We start from the raw sequence: 18815 nt of genomic DNA, 5'->3' as shown, positions 1-18815 counted from the left end.
TGCTTGGGTTGTTGGACGAGGCCCCAGCAAGAGCAAAGCCCCGGGCGTTTGCCCTGTTCGCCACCCCCTAAGGCCGCCGTTGGCTACAGTTTTCGCGCTCACCAGTTGGCGCCACTGTAGACAGAGGTCCTGCTTGAAGTATAGGTTGTTAATTTGTTATTACGGGCGTGAAAATAAAATTTACCTTAAAATCGTATTCAATACCTTAAAAACGTATTATAAAAATATCGAGCATGCCACAGTTTTGCGTAGTCCCGTTTTGTTCGAAAAAAAGGGAAGAAAAAAGGTTTCCGAAAGACAAAACTGTGTCAAAAGACAGACATTCATTGCCCCTTAACGCAGTTTGCCATAATTAATTTCAGGTATTGTAAAATATTCACAAAATTATTCTAATTAATTGTAATTGATTTAACGTTTGGGCTCCACAAAAACCAGCGTTACTGCACATAATGTGCGGCAACACATGCTGAGTGGAGACCCTTTTGGTATCCTGCCGTGTCACCTAGTTACATAGTTTAGTGCTAGTTCTAGTCTTAGTTTTAGGTGTACATTTTGGAGCCAAAATAAACTTTTCTTTCTTTCTTTCTTTCTTTCTTAAATAAAACCCGCGTACTTAGCTTACCAAAAAACTGTTACATTTTTCGGACACCTCTCGCTACACTAGCGCCTCTAGCGGCGAATTCATACGCGATAGCCCTCGTTACACAAGTGTTTTGGTTTGCAGTGAGCGAGGAGGAGCGGCGCGCGCGCATGTGCGCCGTCAACCCCGTGTACGTGCCTCGCAACTGGATGCTGCAGGACGCGATCGCTGACGCAGAGAAAAATGACTTCCAGAAGGTACCTTCATTCATAAGTTAACTTTGAGAAATAATCATCTTTCCTACTAATATTATAAATGTCGGTATGTGTGTGTGTATGTGTAAACGTTTGTTACTCTTACACGCTAAAGCGGCTGGCCGGACTTGGATGAAATTTAACATGTAGATAGGTGGACATCTGGAAAAACACGTGGGCTACTTTTTATCCCAATATTCTCAAGGGATCGAGATAAAATCTCGAAATGTGTGAAACGCTGGGTATAAAGTCAAAAATTCGGCGCTGTTATTTATAATGCAACGTTTATAAAGACAACGATATAATACCTACGGGAATTTTGTAAAATCCCTGAATTTCAATTCAATGAGGGCTATCGCGTATGAATTCGCCGCTAGAGGCGCTAGTGTAGCGAGAGGTCTGAAATTAATTATGGTAAATATGCGTTACGGGGCAATGAATGTCTGTGTTTTGAGACAGTTTTGTCTTTCGGAAACCTATGACTGGTTTTTTGGAGTGTTTTTGTATTTTTTTTTTAATTTCAACTCCAAATTTCCAAACTTTTTGTCTGTGTGAGCGGCTAGTTCCAAAAGAATGTGACGTCTCTCGACGAAACATAGATGTCGCTAGTGCTGCTGCTTAAGTAGAAAAGAGCAACCTGAGATATGTATGCATAGGAAAAATTCGTGTCAAGATTCCTGTCCAGCAGTGGTGTACGGATTATAGCACGCAGCACGGATTGCTGAGGACCTGGGTTCGATTCCCAGTGCTGGTTTCTTTTTCTGGTTTTTCTGTGCATCCATGTCTCACTTTGTATTTTTTCCTAACAAAACGGGACTACGCAACACTGGGGCATGCTTGATATTTTTATGGTACGGTTTTAAGGTATTACATATGATTTAAATGTAAATTTTGTTTTCACGCCCGTAATAACAAACTAACCACTATACTTCAGGCAGGTCCTTTGTCTACAGTGGCGCCAACTGGTGAGCGCGAAAACGGTAGCCCTCATTGCTATATCTAATGATTTACGTGTGCGAAACCGCGGGTAAACATTAGTTAGTTATAAATGAGTATTGCGAAAGTTTAAATAATTATAACTTTTCTTAGGTACGATTTCTGCTGGAGTTGTTCCGGAAACCTTTTGAAGTGAACGAGGAGGCTGAGAAGCTGGGCTACTCCGCGCAGCCGCCGAGCTGGTCCTACGGGCTGAAGCTCAGCTGTTCCAGCTAGAAATATAGTGCCATAACTACACAAACGGCTGAGCCAGACTTTGAATGAATAATTAATTCAGTCATTTTAAAACTTGAATTAGGCTGAGACCAGAGATGTGTGAGGTCGCTGAGCGGTGCGAGGATGCGTAGCGAGGGCGTGTAGCGGGATTTGTTTGATCAATTTCCCAGTATCTGCTACCTAGTAGCAAAATTTCCGTTCGCATTTTTTTCCGAATGTTTTTTTTTTCCCAGTATCATTTCTTGCTGAAGCTTATTTTCACAGGAGCGTTTTTTTTTTCAATCAAAATAGACACAGACACAGTGTCGACGGAGCTCCTTCGGGCCGATGCAAACTTAACATAACCTAAACCTACCTATTTTTCTGTGTCGAATCTGTTTGGGAAAAAATAAGATTCAGTAAAAAAGCATATTGGGAAAAAATTTTGCTACTAAGTAGCAGATTCTGGGAAATTGATCAAACAAACCCAGAGGGTTGCGTGGTCAACCCAATAACTCGATCTAATCCTACTAATATTATAGATGCTCCTTCATGCTAAAACGGCTGAACGGATTTGGATGAATTTGGTATGTAGATAGCTGGACATCTGGCGTACAACATAAGCTACTTTTTATCCCGATATTCTCACGGGATAGGGATAAAATCTCTAAATAACAACCGCTGGGCTTAGTAATGAAATTTGGCGTGGTTGCTTTTAATGCAACGTCAATGATTTCTATTTCTATTAATGAAAACCACGATGTAATTTTCGGGAATTCCCACGGGAATTTTTGTTTGTTACTTCTTCACGCTAGAATGGCTGGACGGATTGGGATGAAATTTGGTATGTAGGTAGCTGGACGTCTGGAATAACACATAGGCTACTTTTTATCCCGATATTCCCACGGGATAGGGATAAAATCTCGAAATTTCAATCGCTGGGTTTAGAGTCATGAAATTTTGTACAGTTCTTAGTACAACGACAATGAAGACCACGATATAAATTTTGGGAATACCCAGGGGAATTTTGTAAAATCCCGGAATTTTAATTGTAACTTAACTACCCGATCGAAGCCGCGGGTAAACTAGTAATTCATAGAAACTTCTAATTTAAACTTTTATAGTGTTCTTTTTTCAACAGTCAATTATTTCGACTTATTGGGTTTGCCCACGCAACTCTCGACCGTCTAGTGGCTGAATACTTCGAAACACATCCTTCTTTTGTTTTATATATACAAAAACCTCGCTCCGCTGAGCTGTTTCCACTAGAGCTGATCTTGGCGAGTATGGGTAAATGAAGCGTTTCTATTGGTTCGTGACGAAAACATTCCTCGCACACCTCTGGGGGGGACGCAGCCTTAGCTGGTATCCCACATGTATATAATTGTATGATAGGCTAATGGGTAGTTTCTTATGTAAAAAATATATTCTGTTTACTCCGCCAGTTAGATTATCATAATATATTGGACGTGTATTTTTCAATCAAACGAAATATTACGAAATGATGAAATGAGGCTTTTCTGACTAGTAGAATATCGCTAGATGGCGTTAGTGTCGTGAGGTCCGTTTGACGTTACAGTCCCGCTTGCCATTGGCTCATTTAGGTGACCAATCACAAACGAGACGCAAATGTCAAAGTTGTCGAACAGACCGCACGATAGTAGCGCCATCTAGCTTGTCACATAAACCTTCATTGACTATTTGCCTTAAAGCTGATTTAAATCAAATTTTACAGGTAGTTAAAAATCAGTCTGGTTTTCCAGGTTTAAATAAAACTTTTTTGTTTGAGTGTTGACTATTGGACATATTTGTTAAGGGTTTAATTTTAAAAAGGTTTAACTTAAGAAAAAAATCGTTTTAAAATCCACTATTTACTTTATTGATTAGATGTGTAATGTTGTTTTGTACTATGCATAATATATTATTTATTTTTTAAATCGTTGTTTTTTCTTCCCAATATTCAAATATACTTAATGATCTTAGACGCGGATCGCGAATCTTTTTATATTTTTATTAAAATCAGCAGAATTTGTGCTTATCAAAACAGAAGAGACTAGAATGCAGTATTTTTTTTTAGTTCCCACGTACGAGGGGTTAAGACATTTCTTGCCTTGACGCATATAAGTTGACATTTCGAAAACCTTAAGCCGAGTTCAGACTTGCAAGCAAAATCGTGCAAGTTGCATTATATTGCGAGCCCGTAAAACCAACGAGTTTGTAGTGGCCAATCGAGCGCCGCAATGTAATGCAACTTGCACGATTTTTCTACCACCACCACGACCAGATGACCTAGTGGTTAGAGAACCTGACTACGAAGCTTGAGATCCCGGGTTCGATTCCCGTGTTGGGGCACACCACCACACCACACGCCACTATTAGCGTAAAGCGATTTAGTTATCGGATGGTCGGTCGGGTTCCTCGGTGGTCCAGTTGAAATTCCAGTCCGGAGCGTCCGAAAATATATTTCGTCTTAAAAACTACTTTTGACGTAACTGCCACGAAAATATTTGTGTCAGTGTAAGTAAAAAAATAAATGAGTCAACGTGTTTATTCATATCTAAGTACAAACAACGTAGTTACTAAGTATCACAATCACAGTGTTCTATATTAGTCTAAAAAGCTTACGTTATCAAAATATGACACTAAGTAGGTATTGTACAATTCACTTAAACATGTAAAATCTAATAAATTACGAGTAAGTACTTCAAAAAAATCTCGGTTCAAAATAGCTAAACATGAAATGGACATTTTTGGACATAATCACTGCCCATATGTCTAGCTAGAGTTCAAAAGCGTATGGGAATTCACACGTGATTGATCCTTAACCTCCTAAGTCCCAGCGTACAAAATTTTGCACATAATGTGCAATCAAATGTCAACTTTTCTTGATTGTCATAAAATTTAAAATTCTTGCATTAAACATTTGACGCCGGGTCTCAGGATGGTAATTTCGCTCGTGCCTAAAACTCCACGTTTCCAACATTTTTCAAAATACTACATACTATTTACCATATTTCTAGCTTACCAGATTATAGTAGAACGCCTTATTTTGGGCATCTGACTACAATTATACAAAATTGAAACATTTTTTGATATACATATGTTTGTTTCTCAATAAAAAAATAAAAAATATATATATGAGGGGGGAAACGAGCATGCGGGGCACCTGATGGGAAGCAATCACCGACGCCCATGGACACCTGTCAACACGAGGGGTGTACCTTGTCACTTTAACGTCATGTTTGAAAATCCATACGAAATTGTGTAACGACTGAAAGCGACAAGGTACAGAAATTATCACTTATTTATGACGTTGACTGTACCGAGCCTGGTATTTAGGTAGTCATTCACGGTGACGCGTGCCGTGGTTCTTATTACAATGTCATTAATTTCTAATTTTGTTAAAATCACGCGTCTTCGTGGAGGCACTAGGTATAATGGGAATGTAATAGTGTGGTATTTTAGGCACGAGCGGTTAAATTTGCATTCGTATTAAAAATATAACATAATTAGTTACGTTAAATTTGATTCTTTACAATATATCACATTCTCACAAAAAAACTGTACTAAAAAAAGTCATTATAAATATGTAATATTGCATTCTTAATATTGTCACATCACATTATTTTTTATGTAAGAGTAAACAATAATTCGAATAAAAAAGTATTTTTAATTTTAAAGTGTATCCATTTTCCAAAATGAGGAAATTTTGGAATTTTCTTATTCATATTCACGAGTACAGTCGAGTAAGCTGGAGCAGACACCTTTTTCTTCTCTTTTAAGATATGGCTTTTCTGTCCTAATTAAAAGGACAACTTCGCCAGTGTCAAGGTAAACTCTCTTAGAGAGGGACGTTGTACGGTGATTGTAGTTTTTGCAACTTGATAGTAAAATTCCAGAAACCACGCGGAGACAACTTGCGCATTAAAAATGCCAGACACGAGAGCAATATAGAATTTTGTGATCACTGTTCACTGTTAAGGTTAATCGCCGCATAAAACACTATCAAAATTATACTTCAACTAGCGAAAGAAACAGAAATAGCAAAATTAGATATTGTCTACATCCGCCATGTTCGAATGCTACAAATCGAATCGAGCAGACACCTGGTTGGAACCTCTTCGTAATTAATTTCACGATGATTTAATTGACGAATGAATTAAATGACAACATCACAGCAGCGAAGAACGGCCACTCTGGTACCTAGGTGATCCAGTTTATTGAACTACACTTGCTATTAACTAATTGGTCCTCACTGAAAATCAGCGCCACGGCTTGCCGTGGCCACAGCCGTGGCATTATGCTGAGTGGGGACCTATTTAGCGTCATGTACTTATGTCTTCATCTTTTTATTTATCAGTTTTACTCAACAAAGCTCCCAAGACTAAAAAAAATACCCAAAAAATCTAAAATTTCCTTATTTTCGAATAAAATATTTGTTAAATACACTTTAAAGCGAAAAAGCACAAAATCGCTAAGACAGTATTGCTTTTCAACACCTTATTTGCTACACAAAATCTTCAAAACAATTAAAATCCAAAACAATAATATATGACTAATTTCAAGTTGGTAGTTCCACTACAGAAGTTTACTTAACCAAAACTTGAGGTGAACTGATTTTTCACAAAAGGTTAAAGGTTAAAGTTAGGCTGGAGTTTAGAGTAAAGCGTTACTGCCAGTGCATTAGTGACACGGCGACGGAGCGGCGTATAATGTATGACTCTGACACGGCGTCAATGTCGCTGCGCTCGAAAGCTGGTTCCATACATTTACATACATTTGAATTAAGATTGGATTGCTGATAAATTCTTTCACTACCAGTGTCTAATATTGCATGTTAGTACACTAATTTTGTGTAAATAACATCTGCGTCATGTTTGTTTGCTAGGCAGTTCTTTGTGCTAGTTAATTACGACATCTTATTACGAATCGGTTAAAAAAATTGAAAAAATATCGATATTTTTGTCTGAAAATTACATTTACAGGGTTTGTAACACAAGAATTGACAGTTAAAGAGTAAACCTGTTAGCAAATCTCACAACTTGATCTGTCGTTCTCTCGCAGCGTCATAGTTGTCAGGAACGCTGATAAATTACTGACGCCACTGACCAGGCTGTAACCACACATTTAACCTTTCAGTTTAACCCTTTTCCAGGCATAGTGCATATAGTGACCACATAAATGTACACAAATATTCGACCTTGCTACATTTACAATATGGTACAAAATCAGACAAATACAAATTGATTGACAGTGTAAATTGATCCCTCATAGGTAAACAACATAAAACTTTGATTCATTTTGTAGTAGCTTACATAAATAAGCGAGACCTGGAAAAGGGTTAAAGTTAAGTTTCAACATGGAAGCTTGAAATCGTAATTTTAGTTAGTCGAACTATTTAACGTGGCAATTCAATTGAAAACTTTAATTTCCCATAACTACCTATTTATTTTTGGCAAAGACCAAAACATAAAAATAAAAGCTTACGCTTTTGCATATATTATAAATCTAAAACATTCCTGTACTCGACACATCACCGATAGATAATAAAGCTAGGAAATACTTTAACAAAAATAAAATTTCAATATGTTTAAGAGTATACTCATAATAAAATTATTTAAGTACGCACAATATTATTTTAAATGGCACGAATGCAGTTACAGTGAATAAGTTAACGATAACATTACCTAGTATAGTTAAGAGTCATTTTACGATGACTCCTGTAAGCAACACTTGCGATGACAGCTTTTGGCACTTGTCCCACCGCCAACGATGAGCGAGAAGCGAGTAGAGCGAGTAACTAGAAACGAGTGGGTGAGCAGCGAGAAGCGAGTGTAGTTTTGTCGCTGGCTGTAAGCGAGTGTTCAAGTGCGACGGGCGATTACTCGCTCCACTCGACTCGCTCGTGCGGGGCGGCCGCCAAGCTGACATCGCTAAACGAGTATTATAGCTCAGCGAGTTTTATAGCTCTTGTCGCTGCGACAAAAGATGTAAGAGCGAGTTCTCGCCGGCAGTGTGAACAGCCAGCGATCAACTATTATTGTCTCTTTTACTCACACAGGATCTTATATCTTTTGTTCGTTTCTTGAGCGAGAAAATAGTCGATAGCCAATCGTTTCCTCGCTGGCGGTGAGACAGCTGCCTTTATAGTGATGTCCAAAAGTTATTCATGTGACAGTATGGCAAACAAGCAAGTATTTGGTAACGGTCCGAACGAACCTTGCACCTGCTCCTACCATCCGCTAACTTCTGTTTTTTTGACAAAGCTTTGAATTTTTAGTAATGGTAGTAAAGTATGTATTTCCTATTAATATATAAAAATAACTGCAATTCATTTTCTGTTAACTATACACACGATACGGCAAATCTATAAATTGTGACTTATTGAGATGTTTTTAATCACTTGAATAATAGTTAATACCTTAAATGGGAGTTGTCGCGCGAAACATACGAGTAATATTTACCTCGACGTTTCAACCACGTTATAGTGGCCGTGGTCACGAGTAATCTACTCGGGCGTACGTGGTCTCTGTCCATTGCGTGACCGACACGCGCGCAGCACAGCAGCTACCAGTTAAAACACGCAATGAACAGAGAAAACTCACACGCAGTCGCATCACAGTAGCTCATTAAAGTGGCAATGGGCAGACAATATAGCACGGAAAACGGCCGTTGGAGACGAAAAGTTCTCGAATATAGCCGCAGACTTAATTAAATTACAATAAATACTCCAACTTGTATATCACGAGATAGAGACAGTCGGTACTTCGCCTCTCTTCGCTTCTAGAACTTGGTAATACACGACCGCGTCGTGCACTGTTGGGAAAGTGTCTAGTTGGAGACGATCCGTCGTCTCTAATGCGTTGTATCTGTCTATCATTTCTAACATAGGACCTGTGGAAAGAAATGACACATTACAATGTACATGAAGTTGACTTTAACCTTTTGACCGCTGTCAAATAACTACGGTAACAAAGTGTCAGCCTTTTTTAGTAAAGTGAGGACAGATTTGTGGTAGACATTTGTTTCGGGTTCTGTGTAAGAGAATCCGTGTGCAGGTTTGCCACCCTGTGGCAGGGGATCCGGTGGTATGGTTTGGAGGACATGTATGTCCCTCTTGGCACGAGTCGTACTCATTTATTTGTGTTTTTTTTATAGTTAAGGCCTTTGGGAACTGACATGTTCATTATCTTTTGATCAAAGTTCCATAATAAATAAAGATTAAAAAAAAAAGTGTCAGCCTCGTACGTAACTCCATCAGATCAAATTCTACAGGAGACAAAAAAAACTTCACAACCAAAAATTTTATAGGTATGAAGGTTTGTTTTGTTTTTATATATTGTATAAAAAGGTGTTACAAGTTTTCTTTTAACAGGTTACATTACAAGGCGTGACACTTATAGAGACACTTAGAGAGTGGTTCTATGAAATTATAATGCAATAAGTTAAAAGTTTCATCATTATCATCATCACAGCCTATATACGTCCCACTGCTGGGCACAGGCCTCCTCTCAGAACAAGAGGGCTTGGGCCATAGTTCCCACGCGGGCCCAGTGCGGATTGGGAACTTCACACGCACCATTGAATTGCTTTAAAAGCATTGATTGCATTAAAAGTTTACTGCATTGTAATTAATTTTTGTTATTTTTCCGAGCAGATTGCAAATATTTCTCGTCAAGCAATGTCCGAAAGGGCGAAGCTAGTTTACTATAGTATAAAGGTGATCTGGTAAAGAAAAATCAACGGACAATTCTCGATAAAGTCTTCGATAACGACGAGTCGCGGAAAACAGAAGTGTATGGCCAGCCAGATAATGTAATGAATAATAAAAAATTATATAGTCATCCTCATGACTTACCATTGGCCCCGGCAAGTAGTACGGTGATGTTGCTAGAAACTAGTTCTTTCTGCACGGCGAGCAGCGCCTTGATCCCGGGCACGTCCACGTACGAGAGCGCAGACGCGTCGATGATGACGCAGTGCACCTAAGGAGTAACGTTCATCATCATTATCAGCAGCAAGACTTGGACATGGGGCTCCCCAAAAACCCCATAATGACAAGTCCGCAATGGGCTATGTGACCTTCACATGTTAAACAAATACCTACGTCCTACACACACACACACACACACACACACACACACGCACACACACACACAATTAGCCCATGTAGCGCCCGTGTGCAATTAATACCTTAGCGTCATCTAGGAAGCGCGCGGTCAAAATGGAATAGGTACAAAGTTGCCGCGGCCGGCGCCCCTAACACCGCTGCGCCCGTGTGCAACGCACACCCTGCACTATAGGTAAAGACGCCTCTGCTCGGTAGAACCCTGTTGCATTCCGCATTTGCCGCAGTTATCAAACAAATGTTGATAAAGACAGCGACAGGGTTCTACCAAGTGCCACGTACGAACTTGTCAAAGCATAGCTTGCGTTCCCAGCTTTGCCGCTTATCTCCACTTACCCTGTTCCCAATTGTGGGATCCCAAGCGTAGCTGTCTCGCTTCACCATATTGTTGTCTTCGTCGCTCTGTACCGTCGGCTCTATCGGCTTCAAGTACCCAGTTTTCCGGAAGATCGTCTCGCGGAAAATGTTTTTGGTCGCAAAGTTGAGACCGCCACAGTAGTGGAATATCTTTATGCCAGGCAGCTCCTCAGCCTGGTGAAAAAAAAGGTTAAAGTTAGTAACCGTTTTGTAAAGTACAAACGGAATAAGTTGGAGTTAAACTCTTAAATTAAAGTTATATTTTAATCAGTTAAATTTTAAATAAATTTACGAAATAAAGAAAGAAAATACATTTAGATTCTACTTATTCACATTAGTTACAGCTGTGGGATCTGCAGGGCTACTACGAAACTCGAAGTTCGTATCGTACCGTCCCTCTCGCTCTCGTATTAAATAGTATAAGTGTCAGAGGGACCGCATGACAGTAGCATCTCTCTCGTGTCAAATCATTGTACGCAATACATTGCTGCTTGAAAATCTTCATAAATTAAGTACCTAAGCTGGTAGTCAATCCTAAACTTAAAATGTAATGAAATATCGCATCATAGCACTAAAACTACATAGCGTCTGGGTTTTGTTTATGTTGGTGTTGGTAGCATAAAAAACGCTGTAGATATACATAGATTTTTAAATCTTGCCGCGTTTTTTCTTCTGCAAACTTTTTAATACACAAACTTCTTGCATGACACTAACCAACGACAAACTCATGTAATTGACATTGACACGGGTTGACAGTAAGTGTCAAATCTATCAAACAGCAAAACAAACAGGAAGTATTTTAATAAATTAAACTAAAAACCAAGTAACTCAAACGAACATGCATTGAAGCAAACCGATCATGTCAAACCATTCAAAATGCGTCTTCTCCCATACAAGACTTACCCGTTCTCGTTGCAGTACGAAGTCAGCGTTTTAGATTTAATACATTGGGTGTTTTTCGTATTAATATACATGATTATAATGTATTGTATACAGTTCTTTCTACTCGCGCTTTACCAGGAAAGAGAAATGGATATGATAAGTAGAGGTATGCTGCCGAATTATTACAATGATTAAAAAAATTGTTAAGTATCTTTTGAAGTCTTTTATTGGAGCCATCGTCATATTTAAGAGCCTGTCTCTCGTTGGTGGAGTAATCGCCTCACTGACAATGCTTTGAGCTCCTGATACGCCATTACATTGACTTTCTCTTTGGCTTCATCTATACACGCACGTCTCGGTGTTCCCCTGGCTCTTCTGCCCTCTATTTTTGCTTCGATTATTGTTCTCATGTACCTATCATGTCATATCAGGTGCCCCAGAATAATCCATGCATTTTGCAGGTGGTTGTGCAAGGTCCGCCCGGATTGCTACCACCATCTTGCTCGCTAATCCTGCCGTGAGCAGTGCTTGCACTGTTGTGTTTCGGCGTGAGTAAGACAGCCGGTGAAATTACTGGCACTTGAGGTATCTTATAGGCCTCTAGGTTGGCAACGCATCTGCAATACCCCTGGTGTTGCAGATTTTTATGGGCGGTGGTGATCTCTTACCATTAGGAGACCCACTTGCTCGTTTGCCATCCAGTCCAATAAAAAAAAAACCCTCTTCTATTCTCAAGTAGTTGAACTATAAGGTTGCGTTTCGACCAAAGATGTGCGAGGGTGTGTCGCGAAGAATGTGTTTTCTATGAACCAATAGAAACGCTTCATTTCCCTATCCTCGCTCAGCACATCTCTGGTGGAAACAACTGAGCGGAGCGAGGCCAGGTTAATAAAGCTATTGGTTCATTATGATTGGTTTTTTGGAGTCTTTTTGTATTTTTTTTTATTTCAACTCCAAATTTGTTACTTTTACGGTCATCCCGTAAAATCCATATCGAAAATACAAACTGAAACATATATGCACAGAAAAACCAGAAAAAGAGACCAGCGCTGGAAATCGAACCCAGATCCTCAGTATTCCGTGCTGCGTGTCATACCCCTAATTAATTAAATTAAAATTTAAAATTAAGTTTCTCGATGAGGGCTAAAAACATAGATGTCGCTAGTGTCACTGGTTAAAAGTGACTAAATAAGAAACAAACAAGCTGAGAAAAGTGGTGCATAGTAGAAATTGTCTGTACTCCTGTCCAGTGGTGGTGTAGGGGTTATAGCACGCAGCACGGATTGCTGCGGACCTGGGTTCGATTCCCAGCGCTGGTCTCTTTCTGGTTTTTCTGTGCATCCATGTCTCAGTTTGTATTTTCGCTATTGGTTCATGTATACGCACATCTTAGGTATAAACGGAGCCTAAATACTCACAGCTCTGTACCGCTTGATGTCGAGGTACAGGTCTGTCTCCAGCACGCGTCCCAGCAGGCACGTGTAGGGCTTCTGCGAGCGCACAAACAGCGCCCCCACACTCGCCAGCAGCCCCGCCGCCAATCTAAAAATAAATAAATAAAGATTAGTTCCCGATTCGTTGGATTCTTGTTTCGCCGAATTCTTTTTTCACCGGATTCTTGTTTCGCCGAATTTTTGTTTCGCCGGATTCTTGTTTCGTCGGATTTTTTCAGTGAAATAAAACTATGCACATATCGTGGCTTTGCTCATATATGAAATAAAAAGGTAGACTTACATTTTTGAACATGAAACTAGCATGAAATAAACCCGTCTTAAATCCAGTTTAGCTCGATATGTTTCGGACTAATTCGTAGCCCATCCTCTGGGAGCAACGTGAAAGTTTTTCATCCGAATTTTAACCGGGATTGTGGCTGGTCTGTACCCCCGAGTCTCCGCCTGGATGTCCGTTGGTAGAATGGAGGCGGAGAAATTAAATGATGCAATAAAACTTTTAAATAATAAAACTTACCCGATATCGATGTTAATGCCGGTGGTGATGATGAAGGTGATGAGCCACACTGCTGCGTCCAACTTGCTGAGGTACCAGAATCTATGACAAGACCGATATTATATCACTATGGCCCAAATATCTGTGGCTCCAGTGAAAAGGGGTACATGTCGAAAAACCCAAGTTTACAGGAGACGCAAAAAAACAGTTACGCCGAGATGATTCAACTTACGTTCATTACACTTGTATATTTACATATACTAATAAATGTGTATGTTAAAGCACTAAATTAATTGCGCTCTTCTCTTATGGGAATGTTATTTTGCTCTTGATCTATTAGTTTTATAAATTAACTACTTGTATCCAAATAGAAGTATAATAAGTGTAAAAAGGTTCAGTGGCTATATATATCGCTATTCACCAAGTTTTCGTAATTTTATACGAGTGAAAAAGGGTACGCATCGGAATGTTTTTGTGTAGTACATGTTTAATATTATCCACAGAAGACTAGCTTACGAACTAATGGTGTAGAAAATGATTGCATTTTTCAATTTATGCAGTTCTTTGGACTTAATTACAAGACATAAACAGACATGTAGCCTTTTGCACGTTTTTTTTTTATTGTGTTTTAGTTATAAGTAGACTTAAATAATAATGAAAATTTCAAAATGCTACTTGTATCCAAGTTGAGTGAATAAACACACATGAAATTATTTAAATATCTATTCAAACGCTATAAATTTCAAAAATCTCACATGCATTCATAAAAAAATGCCCGTTTAAAACAAACTTAAAATTTCTCATCATTAGTATCTAAGTATGTCAAACACACTAGGTAGAGGGGATTTTCCGCGTCTTCATAGAAGACATACCGTGTGCCATTGATCGTCATCATACGTCTTGTATTGTAGTGAAATTAGGAAATTCTGCCTTTTTAAAACTGAAAATTGCAGTCTCAGAGATATTAAACTTTTGTTTGTCCTCGTTATTTTTTTTTGTTGAAGTGGCCCTTTTACTTACCTGCTTCGCTGTTGCCTCATTCGAAAATTCCCCCATTTGATGATACCTAATTGATAGTCTCATGAAAACCCAAATTTAAAACATTTTGAGCATTTATCTCAGCGAGCAGGCATGGACCCAAGCCACTTTACCGATAAGGAACGGCGGCTTAGGAACTCGCAAAATTTCAAGTGTAGCTTTGCCGGCATTCCTATCTTCGATCCACAGCACGCTAGATCTCACAGGTAGAATACTCAAAGCTCCAGCAGGCATTAACTACGAGATTGCATGCTTGAACGAGGCCACGAATGACTCGCTAGCTGGACCGAGTCCAAATCTCCCGTCCAAACCACATAGGCGAAGGCCTGGAGTACAATAGCCTCCGTCACCACCTTATAGGCATTAATAGAACCTATACAGGCAGGGACCGGACAGACTGTTAGCTGTGTCCAAGCCAGAATCTGGTTACTGGCTCCATGCATACCCCTCTCCCAACACTAGAACTTTTATCGACCCAGACACTACGCATAGCTGCTGGTCTACGGCTGGGAGTTGGGATCTGCGAAAGTAACAACTGTGTTTCTTGTGGGGCTCCAGTGGACCGTCTCGGCCAACATGGCCTGTCCTGTTCCTCAGGTGCCGACCGACTGTCCCGCCACGCCACTCTCAACGACATTCTCAGAAGGGTTTCTTTAGTGCCAACGTTCCTCCGCTCTGTAGCCCCAGATTGTACGGAGCGATGGCAAGCGCCCTGACGGAATGTCGTTGATACCTGGAAGACTGGCCGTGCGCTGGTGTGGGACGCCACCTGTACAGACACCCTGGCGGCGTCCTACCTAACAGCAACTACCAATCGTGCGGGGACGGCGGTAGACGCCCGGGAACGCCTCTAGGTCACAAAATATAGCTGTCTCGGCGCCCAATATCATTTCTTTGCTTTCGGCGTCGAGACTCTAGGTCCTTGGGTAAGGGTGCGCTGGAGCTACACAGGGAGCTCAGCAATAGGTTAAGGGAGGCAACAGGCAACCCTCGCGCCGGCAGCTTTCTCGCGCAAAGAATCGCAATCGGAGTTCAACGCGGGAATGCTGCCTGCGTGATGGGCACCATGCCAAGAAGCCCACCTCTCTTTTTTAATTAAAGTTTTAGTTTTAGATATTTAAATTAAATAATAGTTTTAGTCCTATGGATATTTTGATTTTCTTAATCATTCTTATTAAATGATTGGTGTCAAGGGATACATCTTAATTAATACCCTTAAAATTAATGCAATGTGCCATATTAGTTTAATAATAAAATGGTGTAAAAGGATATAACTTAATCGCGTAACCGTCAACTGCGCAGCTCGCAAGCGCGTTCTCCCTGCACAAGTCAGCGCACACGATTGTGGCTCATCCGTGAGCGCCGTGGCTCCCCACTCACCCGCTCATTCCTCCGCGCAAAGACTTATATCCTTTTCCACGTAAACTTTTTTATATTCGATTTGTGAAAACGGGCGCAGCTCGACTTAATCTTATATTTTATTTTATTTTTTTGTGTAAAGAGATTGAACTTAACTTGTATCAATGTAAACTAATAAATCTGTTCTTGTTTTAGGGGTTCAAGTGTGCTTAGATTTTTTACACCCGCCATATGAAAAAACAGCACGTACAACTAAATTTAGATCATAAATCACAAACAAAACTTTAGTTAATAGAAATTGACAAGTACCCTCTGTTGCTAACTTTTTTAAGGCAGTTCTACCCTTGACCACCAGAAAACTCCGTTGTTTTAAAAGATATCTTAGATCCGTTTACACCAATCGATGCGTTATTTTTTTTTTGTGTTTTTTGGTCTATATAACTCAATTTGGCCAAATTCAGACTTGTACCCCTTTTCACTGGAGCCACAGATATTATATTATGATATTTAAAAACCTAAACTATCCTAGTAATAAAAAAAGTACATTAAAAAAAACCCGATTGTCTTAAAAAACTAAAACAAAAAAGACATTTTTTCCTTTTCAGTTCGTTTTTAAGGCAGTACTGTTTTAGATTTTTTTAATTTAGTTTTTTATCTCATATTTTTTAAATATCTCTGTGCAAGTGGCAAGCGGTAGCTTCAAAGTATTATAAGTTATAACAAGCATATTTATAGAATGGTAGAACGGTCGTAGATTTTTTTGACATTCATAAGTGCTTGTTATAGCCTAAATTGAATAAAGATATTTTGACTTTGACTTCTGTTAGAATACAAAATATTTTAAATATTTTATTTTTTTCAATTCCCGCCGCCATATTTTTTTTGCGGACGCCATCCATATTAAAATATTAAATAACCTATGTAACTCCGACAGTTATGGCGAATCTAATGATACTTTATACATATATAACTAGCTGTTGCCCGCAACTCCGTCCGTGTAGTATTCGTTTATCGCTATCCCGCGGGAACTATTCATTTTTCCGGGATACAAGCTATCCTATGTCCTTCCCCGGGACTCAAACTATGTGTATACCGAATGTCATCTAAATCGGCTCAGTGGTTTAGACATAATTGAGTAACAAACATTCAAACATCTTCACAAACTTTCACATTTAAAATATTAGTAGTATGTATAATCCAAGACAAGACCAAAGAAATACACACATACATGGGTTAAAAGACTAACCTTTTGAGTTCCTTGACCTGCATGAACATGCCTTTGAGCGATACGACGATGATGGAGGCCAGCACGCAGCGCGGAAGGTCCTCGAAGAACGGCCCCAGGAACAGCAGCACGCACATGATGAGCAGAGCGCTCACCACCAGCGTCAGACACGTCTTGGCTCCCGTCTGCAAGCCATCACAACCCAAAGGTACACTCACCAGCACAATATTGGGTTAGTATCGTTTTGTCTAAAGAAGTAGCTGGTCTAAAAAGCAGGTTTTAAATTATCTGACTCACAGCCTACGGAGCTCCGCTGGGCGGAGCTCCTATTTCGCATCGCCGAAGCGCTTCGCGCCTCGACGCAACTCTAACCTAACACAACCTATTTTTTTTCAAGTGTTAGGTATAGTGGAAAAATTAAAGAATAGTAGTAAAAGCTAAGTAAAATGAAAGAATTTCAGTTGGTACCTGATACTGGATGTAGGAACGAGAGAGACTCGCGCAGATTGGTGCACAGGAGAAAAACGAACCCATCACGTTGCTGGCGCCCTGCGGTAACAATGAAGGGACAAAATGATACAAAAATCCAATTTAGCAATCAAGATTGTTTTTTGCAGTCTTTTTGTATTTTTTATTTCAACTCCAAAATTTGTTACTTTTACGGTCATCCCGTAAAATCCATATCGAAAATACAAACTGAAACATAGATGCACAGAAAAACCAGAAAAAGAGACCAGCGCTGGGAGTCGAACCCAGATCCTCAGTATTCCGTGCTGCGTGTCATACCCCTAATTAATTAAATTAAAATTTAAAATTAAGTTTCTCGATGAGGGCTAAAAACATAGATGTCGCTAGTGTCACTGGTTAAGTGACTAAATAAGAAACAAACAAGCTGAGAAAAGTGGTGCATAGTAGAAATTCGTGTCTGTACTCCTGTCCAGTGGTAGTGTAGGGGTATGGCACGCAGCACGGAATGCTGAGGACCTGGGTTGGATTCCCAGCGCTGGTCTCTTTTCTGGTTTTTCTGTGCATCTATGTTTCAGTTTGTTATTTCGATACCGATTTAGCAATGTTCAAAAATAGTCCCCCAATTATAACGCTCGCCTATGGTGCCATAAGTCATCGGTGCTCTAAGGCAGCGAGATCAACGCCAGCGGGCGCGTTCTCTGTTCATTGCGTGGCTGAGACGCTTGTCACACAGTGGTCACCTGGCAGCACACGCAATGAACAGAGAACACGGTCGTCGCGCCGCTGCCTGCTGGCATCGAGTTCGCGGCCTAACGACAGACGGTGGTGCGTCGCTTATTGATTTCTAGAAGAATACAATACAATACGTTTCGCTTTGTAGTTTATTAATAAGTCCCAGGGACAGTGGCGTAGGGCAAAAAATAAACTAAAGCCGGGGTTATATGAGCTAACTTTGGGGGCGGCAGACGTGAACTTGCCTTCGAAATCCAAAAGCTTAATGGTACTTGACCTGAAATGTATATTTCAGAACTAAATTATTGTTATTATTATTTTAAAATTTATGACGGTGGAAGCATTCTACACTTCCACTGAACGTAGATATAGTTAGTGTTTAGTATTGTAACTAAGGGACCCCATATATCCCTGTATTTCTTTTATTATTATTTTTTGTATTTTTTTTTCTTTAATTGTATAATATAGTTTTTAAGTATTTTATTTGTAATTATATTTTTATGAAAAAATGACTTTCTGCCAAGTTTCTTGCGGCGCATTCTTCTTGGCAATGATGGTCTTTCCGAAAGCGCTGGTAGTTTAAAAAAATGACGTGTAAAAGTGCCCATTGCGGCCTATTTACTGAATAAATCATTTGAATTTTGAATTTGAATT

At 39.7% G+C, this 18815-nt stretch overlaps 2 protein-coding genes across 14 annotated transcripts in view; one reads left to right on the top strand and one right to left on the bottom strand.

Annotated features, from left to right (window-relative positions):
* Window positions 1-3962, top strand: part of LOC141430945 (protein adenylyltransferase SelO-like) — a 41757-nt gene extending 37795 nt beyond the window's left edge. Inside the window, exons 11-12 of the mRNA XM_074091841.1 lie at window positions 725-837; window positions 1924-3962. Coding sequence (XP_073947942.1) covers window positions 725-837; window positions 1924-2046 — 236 coding nt within the window. The 3' untranslated portion in view covers window positions 2047-3962. The remainder of the gene's footprint in view (window positions 1-724; window positions 838-1923) is intronic.
* A 597-nt stretch (window positions 3963-4559) lies between these two features.
* Window positions 4560-18815, bottom strand: part of Prestin (solute carrier family 26 member prestin) — a 55860-nt gene continuing 41604 nt past the window's right edge. For all 13 annotated transcript variants that reach the window (XM_074091840.1, XM_074091827.1, XM_074091833.1 and 10 more), the window contains 7 exons: window positions 17430-17510; window positions 16983-17146; window positions 13361-13441; window positions 12811-12934; window positions 10490-10684; window positions 9884-10010; window positions 4560-8919 (listed from right to left, as the gene is read on the bottom strand). In XM_074091840.1, coding sequence (XP_073947941.1) covers window positions 8768-8919; window positions 9884-10010; window positions 10490-10684; window positions 12811-12934; window positions 13361-13441; window positions 16983-17146; window positions 17430-17510 — 924 coding nt within the window. In that variant the 3' untranslated portion in view covers window positions 4560-8767. The remainder of the gene's footprint in view (window positions 8920-9883; window positions 10011-10489; window positions 10685-12810; window positions 12935-13360; window positions 13442-16982; window positions 17147-17429; window positions 17511-18815) is intronic.

The sequence above is a fragment of the Choristoneura fumiferana genome, chromosome 9, assembly GCF_025370935.1.
Source record: "Choristoneura fumiferana chromosome 9, NRCan_CFum_1, whole genome shotgun sequence".
NCBI lineage: Eukaryota > Metazoa > Arthropoda > Insecta > Lepidoptera > Tortricidae > Choristoneura > Choristoneura fumiferana.
Note: the sequence above shows the minus strand (reverse complement) of the source record. Positions and strands in the feature narration are given on the sequence as shown.